This window comes from Crocodylus porosus, unplaced genomic scaffold (genome assembly GCF_001723895.1).
Source record: "Crocodylus porosus isolate Cpor-Errol unplaced genomic scaffold, CroPor_comp1, whole genome shotgun sequence".
NCBI lineage: Eukaryota > Metazoa > Chordata > Crocodylia > Crocodylidae > Crocodylus > Crocodylus porosus.
The window spans coordinates 1029516-1045880 of record NW_017728953.1 but is presented as its reverse complement, the minus strand read 5'-3'; the positions used below and the strand labels follow the sequence as shown (position 1 = coordinate 1045880).

General features: G+C 58.4%; 2 protein-coding genes across 2 annotated transcripts; one reads left to right on the top strand and one right to left on the bottom strand.

The window, feature by feature from the left end:
• Nucleotides 1–63: 63 nt before the first annotated feature.
• Nucleotides 64–7488, top strand: LOC109324487 (25-hydroxyvitamin D-1 alpha hydroxylase, mitochondrial). The gene is made up of 9 exons (XM_019556492.1): nt 64–298; nt 1621–1811; nt 2778–2974; nt 4052–4252; nt 4973–5136; nt 5225–5391; nt 5623–5704; nt 5969–6166; nt 6793–7488. Exons 1-9 carry the CDS (start codon nt 80–82, stop codon nt 6904–6906), a joined length of 1533 nt encoding a protein of 510 aa, XP_019412037.1. The 5' UTR covers nt 64–79; the 3' UTR covers nt 6907–7488.
• Nucleotides 7489–10902: 3414 nt separating this feature from the next.
• On the bottom strand, nt 10903–16363 carry MARCH9 (membrane associated ring-CH-type finger 9; the record flags this gene model as incomplete). Its single annotated transcript, XM_019556402.1, has 4 exons — nt 10903–11746; nt 14223–14415; nt 15002–15157; nt 16328–16363. Coding segments are annotated over 4 exons (696 nt in total), but the record flags the coding sequence as incomplete, so codon positions are not given.
• Between the last annotated feature and the right edge of the window lie 2 nt (nt 16364–16365).

The window sequence follows — 16365 nt, the reverse complement described above, 5'->3', positions numbered from 1 at the left end:
CCACGTGCCACGTTCTGCATATAAGCCCGAAAGATGCTGCGGGGACCAGTGTTGGGGCTGCCTCCCTCCTTGTGCCAGCATGCCACAGGCCGTGAAGCTGGCTGGCCGGGCCTCCCTGCTCGCCCGCTGCCTGTCCGAGCTGGGCCAGGCCCCAGCCCAGGCGATCGAGGCACCCAAGACCTTAGCCCAGGCGATCGAGGCACCCAAGACCTTAGCCCAGATGCCGGGTCCAGGCGCGCTGAGCTTCTTCTACGACCTGTTTTGCAGGCGGGGGCTGTCCCGGCTGCACGAGCTGCAGGTAAGCCCCGTGCCCGAGCAGCCAGGGATGCACCTGGCACCTGTCCCTGGAGCCCTCCAAGTTGCCCACAGGAGATCGGGGGAGTCCAGCCTCTGACAGCCGCTGGGTAAAGCCGACAGCACCTTTGCCGGGTGCTCCCCTCCCAAACCAGCTCCGTCCTTAGTCCCCGGAGCGGACAAGTCCTCCAAGAAACCCCACGAGCCAAGCCGAGACGCTCACGTTGGCAAGCGGTGGGGTGGTCGGCGCTGTACAACCTGTCGCCTGCTCGCCGTATGCCCGCGCACCTTTAGGCCACTTCCCACAGCTCTCGGGGACATCCCCACTGGCCCATCAGAGAGGGTGCCTCCGAACAGGGGGATCCATAGACACCTGACCCCCTAATTATGGGTTTGGCCACATGCACTGTGCACATGTTACAGTGCATGGAGGGGAATGGAGCTGGGGAAGGTCCTCACGGGGCCTTTCCGGTTGGCAGGGATGGGAGTTTTGTGTCTGCTTTATGAATGGAAGCAGGATATGTGGCTGGGGAGGGACCTCACCCCGGGGAGAGACCCTGCCCTGCTTGGGTCAATGCACTGAGAAATCAAGAGGAATGGAGGGGTTTCCTTCTCCATGTGCCCCCCGAGGCTTCACCTCCTGGATTGGGCAGTGCATTTTGTCTCTGAGACCCCCCACCATCTCCCCTCTGTGAATTGTGTAGCTTGTCTCCATCCAATGTGTCCGGGGCTTTGAAAGCTCCTGATGTTCCCCTGGATCTAGTTTCCCTGGCTGGGAGTGGGGGTGAGCTGCAGGAGGGAGACACAGCATCGCCTTTGGGGCAGGCCAAATTCAGACCACCTTTCCTGATGCTCCAGCACCTCCTTGTCTCCCCTCTCCCACGCCCGCAAGGAGGGGGGATCCACCTGGTCCTTGGGGCTGCATGTGCCCACCGCACCCCAAAGCCCAAATTTGCCAGGAGAGAGATGAGGCTGGGACCCAGCTGCGCCTATTCCCTGCCAGGCGGGTGCCGTCTGCTCTGTCTTCTTGATTAATTGTATCCCTCCCTAATGACCGACTGGCTTGGGAAGGGAGACTCCGGTCTCACTCCCAATTCGCTGCCACTTCCTCTCTCCAGGGAGCTCAGTCCTGCCGGAGTCCAGCCTCTGAGGCCGAAGGAGCAGGGGGTGGGGGGAGAGGGGGCTGGTGGCCAGGAGCAGAGTCCGGCAGGTGGATCATTGACTCGTTCGGGCACCAAAGGATCTGAGAACAGGGGGCAGGGGGAGGCTTCAAGGGACCCCAGTCACTCCATCTCCAGCACTGAGCCATCTCCTCCTGCCTTCTAGATGGAAGGGAAAGCCAAGTACGGGCCGGTATGGAAGGCCAGCTTCGGGCCCATCCTCACGGTGCACGTGGCCGACCCCGGGCTGATCGAGCAGGTCCTGCGGCAGGAGGGGAAGCACCCGGTGCGCTCGGACCTCTCCTCCTGGAAGGACTACCGGGAAAGCCGGGGCCACGCGTACGGGCTGCTCACAGCGTAAGTCATCCCCACCATGCTTTGCATGGGAATGTGGGGGGGGGTGTCACAAAAGCTAAGCTCTGAGTTCCCAGAGACCCTGCCAACATCTTTCTGCCTAAGGGAGTTGGGCACCAAAATCTCCTGCACCCCAGCAAGGATCAGGATCTGCCCTGCCTGCCATGCCAGGCGCTGTACAGATAACCCAGTGGTAGATGCCAGCAGGGTGGACAGGAGAGCCGGGAGTGGAGGAAGCAGTCGTCACCAAGAATGGGGCCTAATAGGAAGCTGGTCTGAGCGGGGAGTAAAGGGTTAACACAGCCCCAAAGGAGCCTATCCCCAAAATGGGGGGCGCGGAGTTGGGCATGGACTGGTGTCCACCCTCCATGCTCATTACTGGCGTGGGCATGGGCCTGGCCTCTGCCTGGCATCCCCTCATTAAGAATATTGATGGGGTCCTATGGGAGGGTCACTTATTCCCATCCCCTATGGGATCTGCTCCCCATAAACAGGTGGCACCCTCCCACATCTGAGCCCCTGTGACGCAGCCATTTCCTCCCCCTCCCCACCCCCCGTCCCAAAGCTATGGGGAGTCACCCCCCTGCTCTGCCCCCCGGGGCGACGTCACTCTGCACTCCCACGGCTGCCTGGACTTGCGCAAAGCATGAGGGTTGCACTGAGTAAGTCCTGACTCAGATCCCAGCCCCACCGCACTGGGTGCAGGATGTGAGTAAGGCTTGGGGGGGCACCCTTGCAGGTGCCCAGGATTGGCTGTTCCTCTCCCCTGGGCTGGAGGGGGGACTTCACAGCAGAGCAACCTCCTCCAGCCCAGCACCTTCCTCTTGGCCTTGCCTCTGGGGGCCTTTGCTTCCAGCCAGGCTGGTAGGCACAGGGGGGTGGAGCAGCAGCTGGGGCTGGATCCATTGGCCAAGAGTGCCCCTCTTGTCTCAGTGGACCTAACGTGGCATCCCTTTATCCCCCTCTCAGGGAAGGCGAGGAGTGGCAGAAGACCCGCAGCATCCTGGCCAAGCATATGCTAAAGCCCAAGGAGGTGGAGTCATACGCCGGGGCCTTGAACAGTGTCGTGGGTGACCTCGTCCGCCGCCTGGAGCTCCGGCGCCAGCGTCACGAGCGCCATGTAGTCACCGACGTGGCCGGCGAGTTCTACAAGTTCGGCCTTGAGGGTGCGTGGCCGGGGCGTGGGGCTTGGGGATGAATAACTTGAGCTCTGCCTACACTACAGTGGGCTCCGTGAGCCATCAGCACCCAGGAAAGAGATCTGGGAGGCACTGTGGACATCAGCCATCACCAAAAAAAGACAAACACGATGGCAGGCGTCATTAAGAAGGGAATTGTGAACACTGCTGAAAGTATTGTGATGCCCCTTAATTCACTCATGGGGTGTCCATGCCTTGAATCCTGCACCCGGTTCTGGTCCCCGCACCTCCAAAAGGATCTAGAAGTAGAGAAGATCCAGAGAAGGGCATCCTTGGAGGGGTTTAAGACCTGGCTAGACAAAGCCTGAGCTGGGATGATGTAGTTGGGGCTGGTCCTGCTTGGAGCAGGGGGTTGGACTAGATAGGACCTCCTGAGGTCTCTTCCAACCCTCGTCTTCTCTGATTCTGTGCTCAAAGATGATGATTCTCTAATCAAGTGCTCCTGTATAGAGGGGCTTTTGTAGGAGGAGAGACTAACAAGGCCAGACCTGTTCTGTGTAGAGAAGAGACACTTGAGGGGAGATGGGAGAAGGGTTTCCAACACGTTGAATGGCAAAGAGAAAGTCACTAGGGATTTATTCCTGCCTCTCTCTCTCCAGACCAGAATGAGGGGGCACTGCATGAAATGGGTAGGTTGTCAGTTGAAAACGAACGCATGGATGTACTTTTTCCCCCAGCATGGCATGACAGGGTGGGACTCACAGCCACCTGCCATGGTGGGAGCTGAGAGCATAGCCATATTCACCAAGGGGGTGGACACGTGCTTGGAGGAAAGGGGCATCAGGAGCTATTGAGCAGGTAGTGAAGGATGCAGAATGTCCCGGACCTTCAATGCTGGAGGCTGAGAGAGAGAAAGGACTAACGGGGGGAAAAGACCTGATCAGACCCAGTCACTGTCTCTTCCAGCCTCGGCTCCCATGAGAAGGGGCACGACGGAGCTAGGCTCTGACCCGGTCCCTGGCAGGGCTTGTGGAATAGAAGGGGGCAGGAGGACCCTTGCCCCGGCACCCCCCTGGTTCTGACCCTTGCGGCTCTTCCCTGCAGGCATCTCCTCAGTCCTCTTTGATTCCCGCATCGGGTGCCTGGAGGCCGAGGTGCCCGAGGAGACCGAGACCTTCATCCGCTCCATCAACACCATGTTCGTCATGACGCTGCTCACCATGGCCATGCCTAAGGCCCTGCATCGCCTCTTCCCCAAGCCCTGGAAGACCTTCTGCGAGGCCTGGGACTACATGTTTGCCTTTGGTGTGTGACCTCCTGGGGTAGGCGGAGAGGGTAGGGCTCTGGCTTCTCTCCCATGGCCCCATTCCCTCGGGGAGGAGCGCGGAGCCCATTTTCATCATTGCACAGCATTTATGAAACATGGGAGCAGGTGGGGAGAAGCAGCAGCTTGGATCTTTATTGAAGCGCCTTGCAGCCATTAGGGGCTGGGCACCCAGAGCTGCTGCGAAATTCCCTGAGCTCACAGAGCTTCCTGGAAGCTTCCTGCTGTCACCTGCTGAATCAGCTCTCCCATAACTCCCGTTCCGACTTGCAAGGGTCCCGATGAGTCTTTTTAAACTGTGAGCCAAGATTTAGGCCCCTCCAGGGAATTCCTTTTTCCAGCATGGGCCAGCTGGGTGCCATCATCCCCACAGCGTGGTTATGGCATTAGGTCATCACCAGGGCTGGAGCTGGCATTAATCCTTGCTTCCCAGAGATAGACGCAGGTGCTTTTCTGGCAGCCCAAGGGATTTAGAAACTGGAATGCCTTGGGCTTCTCTGGAAATCTCCACCCATGAGTGATGGGGGGCTGGAAGGCAGGGGAAGGGGCTGCTGGCTCTCAGGTTGCCCTACTGCTCCCCACTCCCAAACAGAGCTTGTATTCTCACCCTGGCTCCCGCAGCCCGGCCCAGCCAGCACCAGGGCAGTGGTGGGATTAAAGAGCTGGTGCTTGGGTCTCATGAGACCTTTGTGCTCCGGCAGCCAAGAAGCACATCGACCGGCGCCTGGCAGAAGTGGCAGTACAGGTTGCCCGAGGGCAGCCGGTGGAAGGCAAGTTCCTCACCTACTACCTGGCCAAGGAGCAGCTCTCCATGAAGGAAATCTACGGCAATGTCACCGAGCTGCTGCTGGCTGGCATCGACACGGTAGGTGGAAAGAGGTCGGTGGGAGGCAGGGAAAGGGGATGCCCCTAGCTCCGTGCCTCTAACCCCACAGCCCCTCTCGGTCCTGCAGATCTCCAGCACGCTGTCCTGGAGCCTGTACGAGCTGGCGCGGCACCCGGAGGTTCAGGCTGCAGTCCACGCTGAGATCAGCGCCGCGGTGCAGGATGGTGCCATCCCATCGGCCTCAGACGTGGCCCGGATGCCTTTGCTAAAGGCCGTGGTGAAGGAGGCGCTGAGGTGAGAGCATCCAGGCTATGGTTGGGGGATCAACCTGGGGTCTAAAGGGGATGGAGCTGGTTGTAATGGCTATGGGAGGACCTCAGGTTTCTCTTGGGGCAGCACTGGGGTCTCTGAAGTGCCTTGAGCCGGGCAGGAGGCAGAGCCACCGGCTATGGGACTAGAACCTGCGACCTGAGGTGAGACCCTCACAGGCAGACCCTCACCCACACTGCCCTTCTGCCCCCGCAGGCTGTACCCAGTGATCCCAGGCAATGCTCGCGTCATCCCGGACCGGGACATCCAAGTGGGCGAGTACATCATTCCCAAGAAGGTGAGCAGAGCCTGGCCCAGCCAGGGTGGTGGGGGGATGTGGATGGGATGAGGAGGTGGGGGGGGTCTCCCTACCCCCAGGGAACAGGCTGGGTCTCTGCCATGCTGGGTGTGGGGAGCTGGGATTATTTGTCCCCAGGGCTGGGATATGATGGCAATAGCAGTACTGGGGGGCATCCCCACCGCCCTGTCCCTACCTATACCCAGTGGTGCCCTGGCCCTGACCACACCGGGATCTCACGGGCACACCCCTCCCTCCCGGCAGACCCTGATCACGCTGTGCCACTATGCCACGTCGCGGGACGAGCGGTTCTTCCCGGAGCCCAACGCCTTCCGGCCCGAGCGCTGGCTGCAGCGGGATGCAGCCCGCCACCCTTACGCCTCCCTGCCCTTTGGCTTCGGCAAGCGCAGCTGCGTGGGGCGGCGCATCGCCGAGCTCGAGGTGCACCTGGCTCTGGCTCAGGTGAGTGTGGGGTCCGTGGGGCACCATAGAGCTGATGGCAATGACAGGCAGGGAAGGGTGGGGCATGTCTTTCCCTGCCAGGCTCGATCCTGCCTCCCTATAGCAAGGTGCTGTTGTTGGTTGGGGGGGGCATGGATTCAGGGCACATGGCCTCGTCTTATTAAACTTCCTGGTTGTAGCAGAACTAGGGAAGGTCCGAAGCAACCTGATCGGGGGGCTGGGATGCATCCAGACCCAGAGAAACCAGAAAAGCCTGGGGCAGGGGGTGCTAGAGGTTCTATAGTGCCACACCACATGTGGGCAAAGGGAAGAGGGAACTCAGTACGGCCCGGGGCAGTGAGGGACTGGACAGACTCATGCGGGTGCATCCATAAATGGGCAGGGACTGGGATGTCTCCTCTGCCAGCTCTGCGCCAATGAGGAGGGGATGGCAGGGAGAGGTCAGCACATGCCTGGCTGTGGAGGTCCAGGCCAAGGGTCATGCCCAAGGGGCTAGGGCAGGCTGGGGGCCTGTTCTGGGGGGCAAATGCCTGCGATTTCTTCGCAAGGAAGCCACGGTCTGGGCTTGGGCTGACCCGGTGCGGAGCTCCTTATGGTACTGAGCCCTTCCATCCATCTCTTTGCAGATCCTCACACACTTCGATGTCCGGCCGGAGCCGGCCGACTGCCCAGTAAAGCCCATGACTCGCACCCTGCTGGTGCCTGAGAAGGACATCAACCTGCAGTTCCTGAGCCGCTGATGGAGCCTGTCTGAGAGAGGCCAAGGACAGGGGTGCTTGTGGGGTGGCAACTGGGGCAGGGGAAGGACCCATAGACCTGCTTTTTCCAAGTGACACCTCCCAGATTGGGACGCCTCCACATCCTCTGAGACTTGACGGACACCCTCAGAGGCAAAGGTCCCCCCAAGGAGCCAGTCCTGGGGGGCACTGAGCCTAGCCCAGCCCCCTCCCTCTGCCAGTTCAAATCCCTGTCCAGCCACAAAGATCCACCGGTGACGAAAGCCACGACAATCAGCAGCTCAGGGCCAATTCCCCAGCAGGTATCAATCAGGGGAGGCCGGACAGCTGTTTGCACAAGGCGCATATGTGTCTAAACGCGCAGGGTCGTTAATGCCAAACGATGCTATTGAAAGCACCGGGCCATTATTTATTATTTTTATAGCCTGTATTTATCAACGTGCCCTGGGCAGAAGCTGGAACCTGAGAGCCTGAATCTCTGCAACTCGGGCCTGTCGGCCCAGCGCTGCCATGGGTGCTTTGCTATTTAAACACTGTATTTATTATTGTCTGCATAATAAACGTGTTGTTTTTTTTTAAGCCTGAGCTGGGCCTGTGTCTGTGTGATGGGGCCGGAAAGAGCCAGGGTGGGGTAATGGGGGGGGATGGGTTTGATCCCTTACGGGTGCCTCCAGGCTCTACCTTGGATCAGGGCCTGATGGAGCCGGGAAGGCAGAAGTGGGATGAGAAACGGGAAGCAAGACTGGGAGGTGAAGTGACTTGCCCACAGTCAGATGGCATGTCAGTGGCAAGGCTTAGAGTTCCTGACTGGCTGCCCTAGCCCACCCTGCCCCCACACTGCATACTTCCTGGGTGACGAATCCTCCAAGACCCCCCTCCCCCCCCCGGGTGCTGTGTTCTCATTTCGGCTCCGTTCCAGCCTCTGAACCTCCCCCAGATCATTTTAATGCAGAGGCCTGGTTTCCACCCCGCACCGAACGAGCAGGCTGCAACGGCTGGATTCAGAAGCTGAGCAGGTCCATGTTCCACCCCAGAAGCAGGCACAGCGAATGCGGCCCCGTATCCCCGGTGGAAGTAGACAGAAGTCACAGGGACTTGCCCCCCCCTCCCCCCCCGACAACAGGCCCGCAGCCTGTCCTAGCTCCTTGGGTATGACCCTTGGCCTGGACCACTCCCCTGAAGCCAGGCCCGTGCTGACGCCAGCAAGTACATGATGCATCACCCCCTTGCAGGCATCCCAGGGACCTGCCTGCCTGCTGCAGGAGCTGGCAAGCCGTAGCTGTCCATGCTGGGAGCACCCATGACCTGGCACCAGTTCAGCTGCCCAAGGTCCCCTGCCCCCAGGGGCCTGCGGCTGGGTAAGGGGCCAGGGGAGCACTGAGATAGAAGAGATGGGAAAGCCTGGGGTGAGACATGGAGCTGGCACATGTCCTGCCCAGGCAGGGAGAAGACCGGTCCCCAGCAGGAGAGGGGGCTGGTGGCGCACAAAGCAGGGGCTCACGCCCTTTCTCCCCCACCCCCAGGCAAGTGCTTGTGTTGCCTTTGTACACTCATTCCTGCACACATACCTCTTACCCCATATAGCATCCTCCACAGGCCCATGTCCCAGTCTGAGCCACGGTTGCCCCTGGCGGGGCTCCCAGCCCCAGAGATGCTGTTACAAGCCCCTGCTGCATTTGGCCCCGGTGGGTTCCTGCAGGCTGGGCTTGAAGGCATCTTAGGACCAGAGTGATCCCCCCGTCGCCTTCCACGGCCAGCTTCAACCGGGCAGCCTCAGCCCTGTGGCCACTGCCCCTTGCTCCAGCGCCCTGGCCCTGGCCCTGAGCCCTGTCACTCCTGCTGCCTCCTGAGCCATCCTCGTTGCCTGGCAATGACGTCATTCTGCCTCATTGCTGTCTCCCTGGCAACAGGTTGTGAAGTCACAAGCATAGGATTATGACATGGTCAAGGAAGCAGATCGTGTGTGCACGCGTGTGGAGGGGGTGGAAATGATGTGTGTGTGTGTGTGTGTGTGTGTGTGTGTGTGTGTGCCCCCACCCCCCACCAACTCCCGTTCACACGGGGGCAGCTGGAGGCTGCAGCTGCACAGGTCAGGCCAGAGCTGGAGAAAGGGGCTTGGGGGTCTGTCTGTCTGTCCATCCATCCCCATATCCCCCTGCATCTCTGCCACGGGGCTCTGCTACCATGGCCACCCCTGCTGTCAGGTCCCAGGGGCGCGGGCCACATCTGGCAGCCCCCTTCACCAGCCAAGCTGGCCTGGCACAGAGGGAAGAGGGGCAGCCCGTGGGCAAAGGCATGCAGAGAGCCCTGGTGGCGGAGCCAGCTGCCAGGTGATGTCTCAGCCCTGCTCTGGCCCCACCAAGCAGCCGATCACCTTGGAGTCTGATGCCTGGCAATGAGCCGCTCCCTGAAATATTTGCGGGGCAAAGATGCGGGTTGGGGGGGCGCATTCTACCAGCAGTGATGAGGTGGAGCTGCCCCTAACCCCGGGCACCAAGCCACTGCCACCCCTGCTGGGTTCCTGGCACTGTCTCTGGGCGGCTGCAGAGCCCTGGGTTGGGGGTCATATGCCAGGATCCACTGTGCTCCCAGCGTCTGCGGCCTCTGAGATGCTCCTAGGAGCCAAGGCCTCTACCCCCACGGAGCAGGCAGCATCTAAATCTGCTCCTCCGTAGCCAGCTGCCTCAAGCTCTGGGGCTTCAGTGCAGCTCTGCAGCCTCCCATTCATCCCTCTGGCTTCTGAGCTGGGCCACAACCCCCCTGCTTCTGCCTCTGCCCTCTCCCCTCTGCTCCAAACCAGGCCCTAATGCACCTAAAACCCAGGTGCCTTCAAGCCAGCGGGTACCAGAGGCCCCTCCTGGTCATGGAAGGATGAAGAGAATTCAAAGCACGCAAAGGGAAGACAGTCTCTGCAGCTTTTCTGCCTGCACATATAAATCATAGAAAAGGAGGGTTGGAAGGGACCTCAGGGGGTCACATCTAGTCCAACCTCCTGCTCCAAGCAGGACCAGCCCCACCTAGACCACCCCAGCCAGGGCTTTGTCTAGCTGGGTCTTTGAAACCTCCAAGGATGGAGAGTCCACAACCCTCCCACCCCGTCTGTGATGTTCCTTGGAGATATCAGCTCAGTCCTCCCCACCCAAAACCCACACACCCAAGAGCCTGGACACACCTGACAAGACAAGGAGAGGACACAGAGCCCAGGTGCCTTCCACCAGACTTACTGGACTCCAAGGGAGTTACTATGGGATTACCTAGGGTAAAATGAAAGTCACGCTGGTGTTAGCTGCCTCTGCTGGGCTAGCAGGGAAATGGGTACGCAGGGTTCTCCTGACACCCAGTGGCCCAGTATGGGAACAGCATCTCCCGGCAAAGCGGTAGGCTGCAAAACCGCTGGGAACTGCCCCAGTGTCAAGACATTGTGAGTCCAGGCCCTAGGGTGTTTCTATGCAACCCCCCACCCTGCCTCACTTCCCAGGCTGGGCTGCATGTATCCTCCCAATGCCATGGGGTCTCATCCCCTTCGGGCTGCAAAGCAGCACCCCCTTCTCTACCCGTCATATCCCCTTCCCCTCTCCAGCCACAGCCCTGCTTTCAAGCCGCAAACGCGAGACTGTCTGGAGGCAGGCTCCCATCCTCGCAGGACCGCCTCTGCATCTGTACAGCGCCTTGCACCCCAGTGCCAACGCAGCACCAAAGAAGTGGCACGGCAATCAAGCAGGATGCGGCTTATAAGGAAAGAGGTGGGAAGACGCATCCGTGGGCACAAGTCCCTGCACCAGCAGCTGAAGAATTCCCATCCGGCAGGATTAAGGATTTCAAGAAAGAGAGAGGGAGAAAGAGATAGAGAGAGAAAGAGAGAGATGGGTTGGGAGACAACTGTTTGCATATAAATGATCCTTTATCTTCCCACACCAGGAGGGAAGGGAAGGGGGAGAGGAGAAAAGGGGAGAGTTTTCATGCATCAGATGAGAGATGTACAGGGCTCTTATTGCGAGATCCCACTTTGTTGTAGAAACCTGTTTATTGCACCTTGTTGGGACGGGGAAATCCAAACCTTTCCCGGGGCGCCCCTAGGGTGGGGACTCGCGTCAGGCTGGGCTGGGACCGGGGGGAATAGGGACCCTTTTTTTTTTTTTTCCTTTTTGATTGGATTTTTCTTTCAAAGATGAGGTAAAAATGTTCCTTTCTGGCCCCTGGTTTCCAGACTCAGGCAGGCAAATGCTGCCCCGACCGGAGGCCCGGATTGTCGTCTGGAGCCGGTGGAAGGCGACGCTGTGGTTTTCCTTCCTCCAAAGAGGAATTTTCACATTGACGGGAGCTGAGGAGGGCGCAGGCTGAGAGCAGGCCAGGCCGCAGCGCCCCCCCCGGATGGGGGGCACGAGAGCAAGGCGAGAGCCTCAAAAACTAAATATCCCGTGTGTGGCCCAGCCCCAAATTGCTCTCAGGGGCTTCCCTTCCATAGGCAGCTGCGGGGTGCCCTCTCCGGGCACGGGGAGGTGGCGGGCTCCCTGCCCTCCGTGCGCGGCCGGTTATACAGTCGTGACTCTCATGACCACCTCGCGGCTGGCGCCGGAGCTGCCGCGGTGCTCGCTGGGCCGCAGGTGGCTGAGGATGTGCAGGATGGTGTAGCCACAGTGATGGTTCAAGATCGTCCTAACCCGCTGGCCCCTCCGGGGGTTCCTCTCCGTCCGTGCCAGCCTGCCCCCGGCCTTGGCCGTTCCGCCCGCGGGCTCCCCAAGGTCCTTGGCCTTGTCATAGTTCAGCACCTTCCACTGCTGGTTCACCGCCTGCCAGCGCTTGAATATTCGATACACCGAGGAGCCCTCGTGAATGATCAAACCTGGGGGGGGGACACACAAAAGGGGGGTGGGCTGAGGTGAGCACCCTTGTTACGGCCACCGGCGCCATCCTGCGGGCCGAGACCCCTCCGGCCCCAAGTGGGCATCACTGGGGCGGGACACAGGGCGCACACTTATACACATGCGCGCGTGCATGGCCCGGCAATGCCCATCAAGCTCCCACGACTCAGGTGCTGAATGAGCTCTGCAGGCCTCTTTGTTATTGTAGGGCTGAGCGCCAAAGCCGTGGGTTGGTACCGTCTGTGCCTCAGTTTCCCTTCCTGCTCTGTCGGGCAGGGGCTGTGTCTCAGTCCAGATGGCTCTGGTCCAGGGCCATGACCTCAGATGGATTCTCTAGGCTTTATACACACACACACACACCTATATACACACACATATACGCATGCACACACAGATACATACACCCCCCCATACATACACACACATAGACACACAAGCACATATATATTTATATATACACACACACATATACACACACGTACACACACACACACTCATATTATATATATATAATGACTGAACAGCGTACGAAGGGGGACTGCGCCTAATTATTTTCCACTCTATTTATTGCCAATTACTTTAGCTCTTCTTTTATTATTAATTATTCAAATTATGGCCATCATTATTACAATTATGTTATCATTATAATCCCCTAAGCTTTCCCATGCTCAATTCCATCTATTAACTATTATCCTGGCTGTTATTTATTATTAAAATCATCCTGCCCCCATCATTCCATCCTCACAATGGCCTGTTTTTATCCTGTTGAATTCCATCCATTAACAATTAGTCTAGTGATGTGGGGTTTTTTTTAATTAATTATTATTACAAATGAACATCATTGCTCTCCTTTAAAATGATTGGTAGTGCTACCTTCCCCTATTCTTCATCCAGTTTAATTCTGTCAATTCATTAGCGCGCTACCTCTGGTTTCCAACACTGATCATTAGAATAATTATCAACATTATTAAAAATACCTTTATTGCTACCAGGTCTTACTTATTAGTATTATTTGTTTGCTGTGATGGTGAAAAATACATGATTAATACAAATAGAAATAGCATAAATACAGAAGACCTTATTAGGAGGGTCTGTGATCTAATTAACAACCCGTTGCCCACCATCATCCTAGCATTACCGCTTATTATCGTGAATGATAATAGTTACAATTGTACTGATTTAATTTTGTTCTACTGATTGTATTATTTATCCTATTAAATAATTGTATGTATTCATTTCATTATTAGTGGTGGTGTTATTAACTATAGTAATTACAGTATTATTTTAATACAACTGCTGCGTGTTAATAATTACATGATCCTGCTTAAAACACCAACTCCGTGCTTCTGTTAATTCTCTTTCTCTGTTGATGGTGGTTTGTAATTCTACCTTTCCCCCTCTCGCTACCTCTCCCTCTCCTCCTGAATGCAGGCCATGTAGGGAGCCTGCAAACGAAGCTTTCAGTGAATGTTTCTTCCATCTGCTTCTAAGTGGACAGTGATATTTGCCACCAAGCTCGCTACAGAGGCATAAGCACAGGACCCACGTCCCTCACAGATCAATAGGGAATTTAACATTTAGTTCTGCCCAGGCCACAGCCCTGGCCCTGTATAGAATAACAGCATCATAGACGATGAGGGTCACAAGGGACCTCAGGAGGTCACATCTAGTCCAACCCCCTGCTCCAAGCAGGATCAGCCCCAACTAGGTCATCTCAGCCATCTCCAACTAGATCATTCCCAGCTAGATCATCCCAAACATCTCCAACTAGATCATCCCTAAATTGGTCATCCCAGCCTTCTCCAACTAGATCATCCCAGCGATCTCCAGCTAAACTGTCCCCAACTAGGTCATTCCAGCCATCTCCAGCAAGAGCAACTCCAACAAGAGCATCCCCAAATAAATCATCCCAGCCATCTCCAACTAGATCATCCCCAGTTAGATCACCCCAGCTATCTCCAACAATAACGTCCCCACAGCCATCCCCAGCTAGATCATCCCAACTAGATCTTACTTGCCATCTCCAGCTAGATCATCCCCAGCTAGATCATCCCATCCATCTCCAACTAGATCCTGCCAACTAGATCCTGCCAGTCATCTCCAACTAGATTATCCCCAACTAGGTTATCCCAGCCATGTCCAACTCAATCATCTCCAACTAGAGCATCCCATCCATCTCCAACTAGATCACCCCAACTAGATCATCCCAAGAGTATCAGCTCCTTTCTGCCTCTTTTAACCCTTAAGTCTTTTAGCTTTCAGTGAAGGAGGTTGAAGGATTCAGCTGGGCCCTGACTGCTGAGGCTATATGTCTGGGCTGTAATGATCCAGGTGCTGAACAGATGACGAAACAATCCCCTATTCCCCAGAGCAGAGAGGTTAAACAGCTAAGGGCAGGGAAGGGGCGACTGCGGTAGGGGAGCCAGTACCCGTGGAGCGGGAGGGCTGGGGCCTCACCTATGCAGACAATGTCCATGAAGCCATACATGCCGTAGCAGATCTGGAAGAGCAGGTCCTGCCGCTGCCACTTGGCCGAGGGGCTGAGAGAGGACCAGACGAGCCAGGAGATGCTGGCGATGAGGAAGAGGGAGCCTAGGATGATGGCAGCAATCTGCACCTTCTCGATGACCGTCAGGGAGATGGCCTGCCACTGCCGGGGGACAGGGCACCGTGCTCAGGCCCCGGCCATCCTGGGCTGCATCCAGCCCCCTGTCCCCAACCTTGCCATGCCCCACTGCCTTCCCCAAGAAGCAGTGTGGCGATCCAAGTGGGAGGGGTGAGCTCATGCACGTTGGGGCGGATATGCTGGTCAGCAGGTGTGCATGGCATGCAGACTCGTGCACATGCGTCTGTGTGCCCGCGTGGGGGACGTTGCCCTGTATTGGGTAGGCTGGCCTGCATGGGGGGACATGGCAACTATGTGGGTGCATACAGGCACGCTGAGCCATGTGCACACATGTATATATAGGTGGGGGGCCATGATGTTGGCCCATGCCTTCGCAAGAAGGCCCAAGTGGGTACACATATTGGGCTGGGGGCTGGCGATGCATGCTTGCTTGCACACAGCAGGCAGAGCCTTGTGCCTACATGGGGGATGCAGCGGCGAGCTGACACGTATGTGTGCACCTAAGTGAGCTGATCCATGTGCAAGCACATGCATGTGCTACCTAGGGCCAGCACATGGCTCCTTTGCATGCCCATGGGTGTGAATCCCACCCCCGCGGCCCCCGACTCACCTGCAGTGGGTTCTTGGTGCTGATGGCGAGGACCTGGTACTTGAAGTAGCAGAGCTCACAGCTCCACGAGCCCCTCTCGCTGATCCAGCGGATGAGGCAGGGCTGGTGCGTGCAGCGCACGGACCCGTCGCACCGGCAGGGGCTCAGCAGCTCCCCCTGCAGGAGGGCAGAAAGACCCCCGGCATCAGGGCCACCTGCGCAGCCCCCCCAACCCGGGCCAACGCCGTCCCAGAGGAGTCTGGATAACACCCGCCACCCTGGCCCCACGCTCCACGTCCAGCCCACAGGCTCTCAGCCTGGCCCCCCTCCACCCGCTGGCAAAGGAGTGGAGCCGGGAAGGGAGGAATTAGCATCAATATTTCATGCCTCCTGACAGGAAGCGCTAATGAGGCTCCATGTTGGAGCCGGAGCAGGGGAGCACGGGCAATTCCTGTCAGGGGTGGGTCACGGCTTGGGATGACCCCCTTCCCCAACCCTGACCTGGGGCCGTCAAGTGGGTTCAGGACTGGAGCAAGTGGGTGCTGAGACACCAAGGGGATGGGATGAAGAGGGAGAGAACGGGGTGGGTGGATGGATGGGCATGTGGATGGAGAGAGAGAGAGAGAGCGAGCAGGAGTGTGGGGATGGATGGATGGGTATGGAGGCGGGTGGGTGGATAGATGGATGGAGGGAAAGAGAAATCGGGTGTGTGAGAATAGATGGATAGATAGACAGAGCGAGCAGACCAGTGTCAGGAGACCTGGCTTCCCTTCCCAGCTCTGGGAAGACAGCGGGGGCTCTGCTGAGTTAGGGTGGCAGAGCTGGGAGCCAGGACTCCTGGGTGGGTGCCACCTGTTCGCCGTGGCGGCTCGGGGCAGCTCCTGCCCAGGGGCCCATGTGGGCACCCATGGAGCGAGCCTGGCACGTGCAGCTGGGAAGCATCGCGCCTGCTGCCCAGGGCCGGACACGGCTCTGCTGAGAGCGCCGTGTCAAGTTGTGCTGTGGCTCACTCCCTTCTGAGTGGCAGCTGGGGGTGGCGGGGGGGGAGCGAGGCCTCCCCTGGCCCCAGCCCCTGCCGCAGGGAAACTGAGGCACAAGCCAGCCGCACCAGTTCAGCCTGTGCAGCGGAGCCAAGACGTGCCAGCCCTGCTCTGCCCCTTCCTGGCCCCGGGGACACAACCCAGGGGTCGGGGCCGCCTGTCACAGCTCCCCCTGCCCCTCCCTGATGGGCACGGACCCAGCTCAGCGGCTCCGTCCCCTGCCCCTGCCCCTCTGTGCCTGGCCCCGCACGCCCACGGGGGGGCCACGTGCCCCCGCTCGCGCTCGCCGGGCCGGGCTGGCCCTGACCTGCTCGGGGCCCTGGAAGCAGATGCGGCACTGCGGGG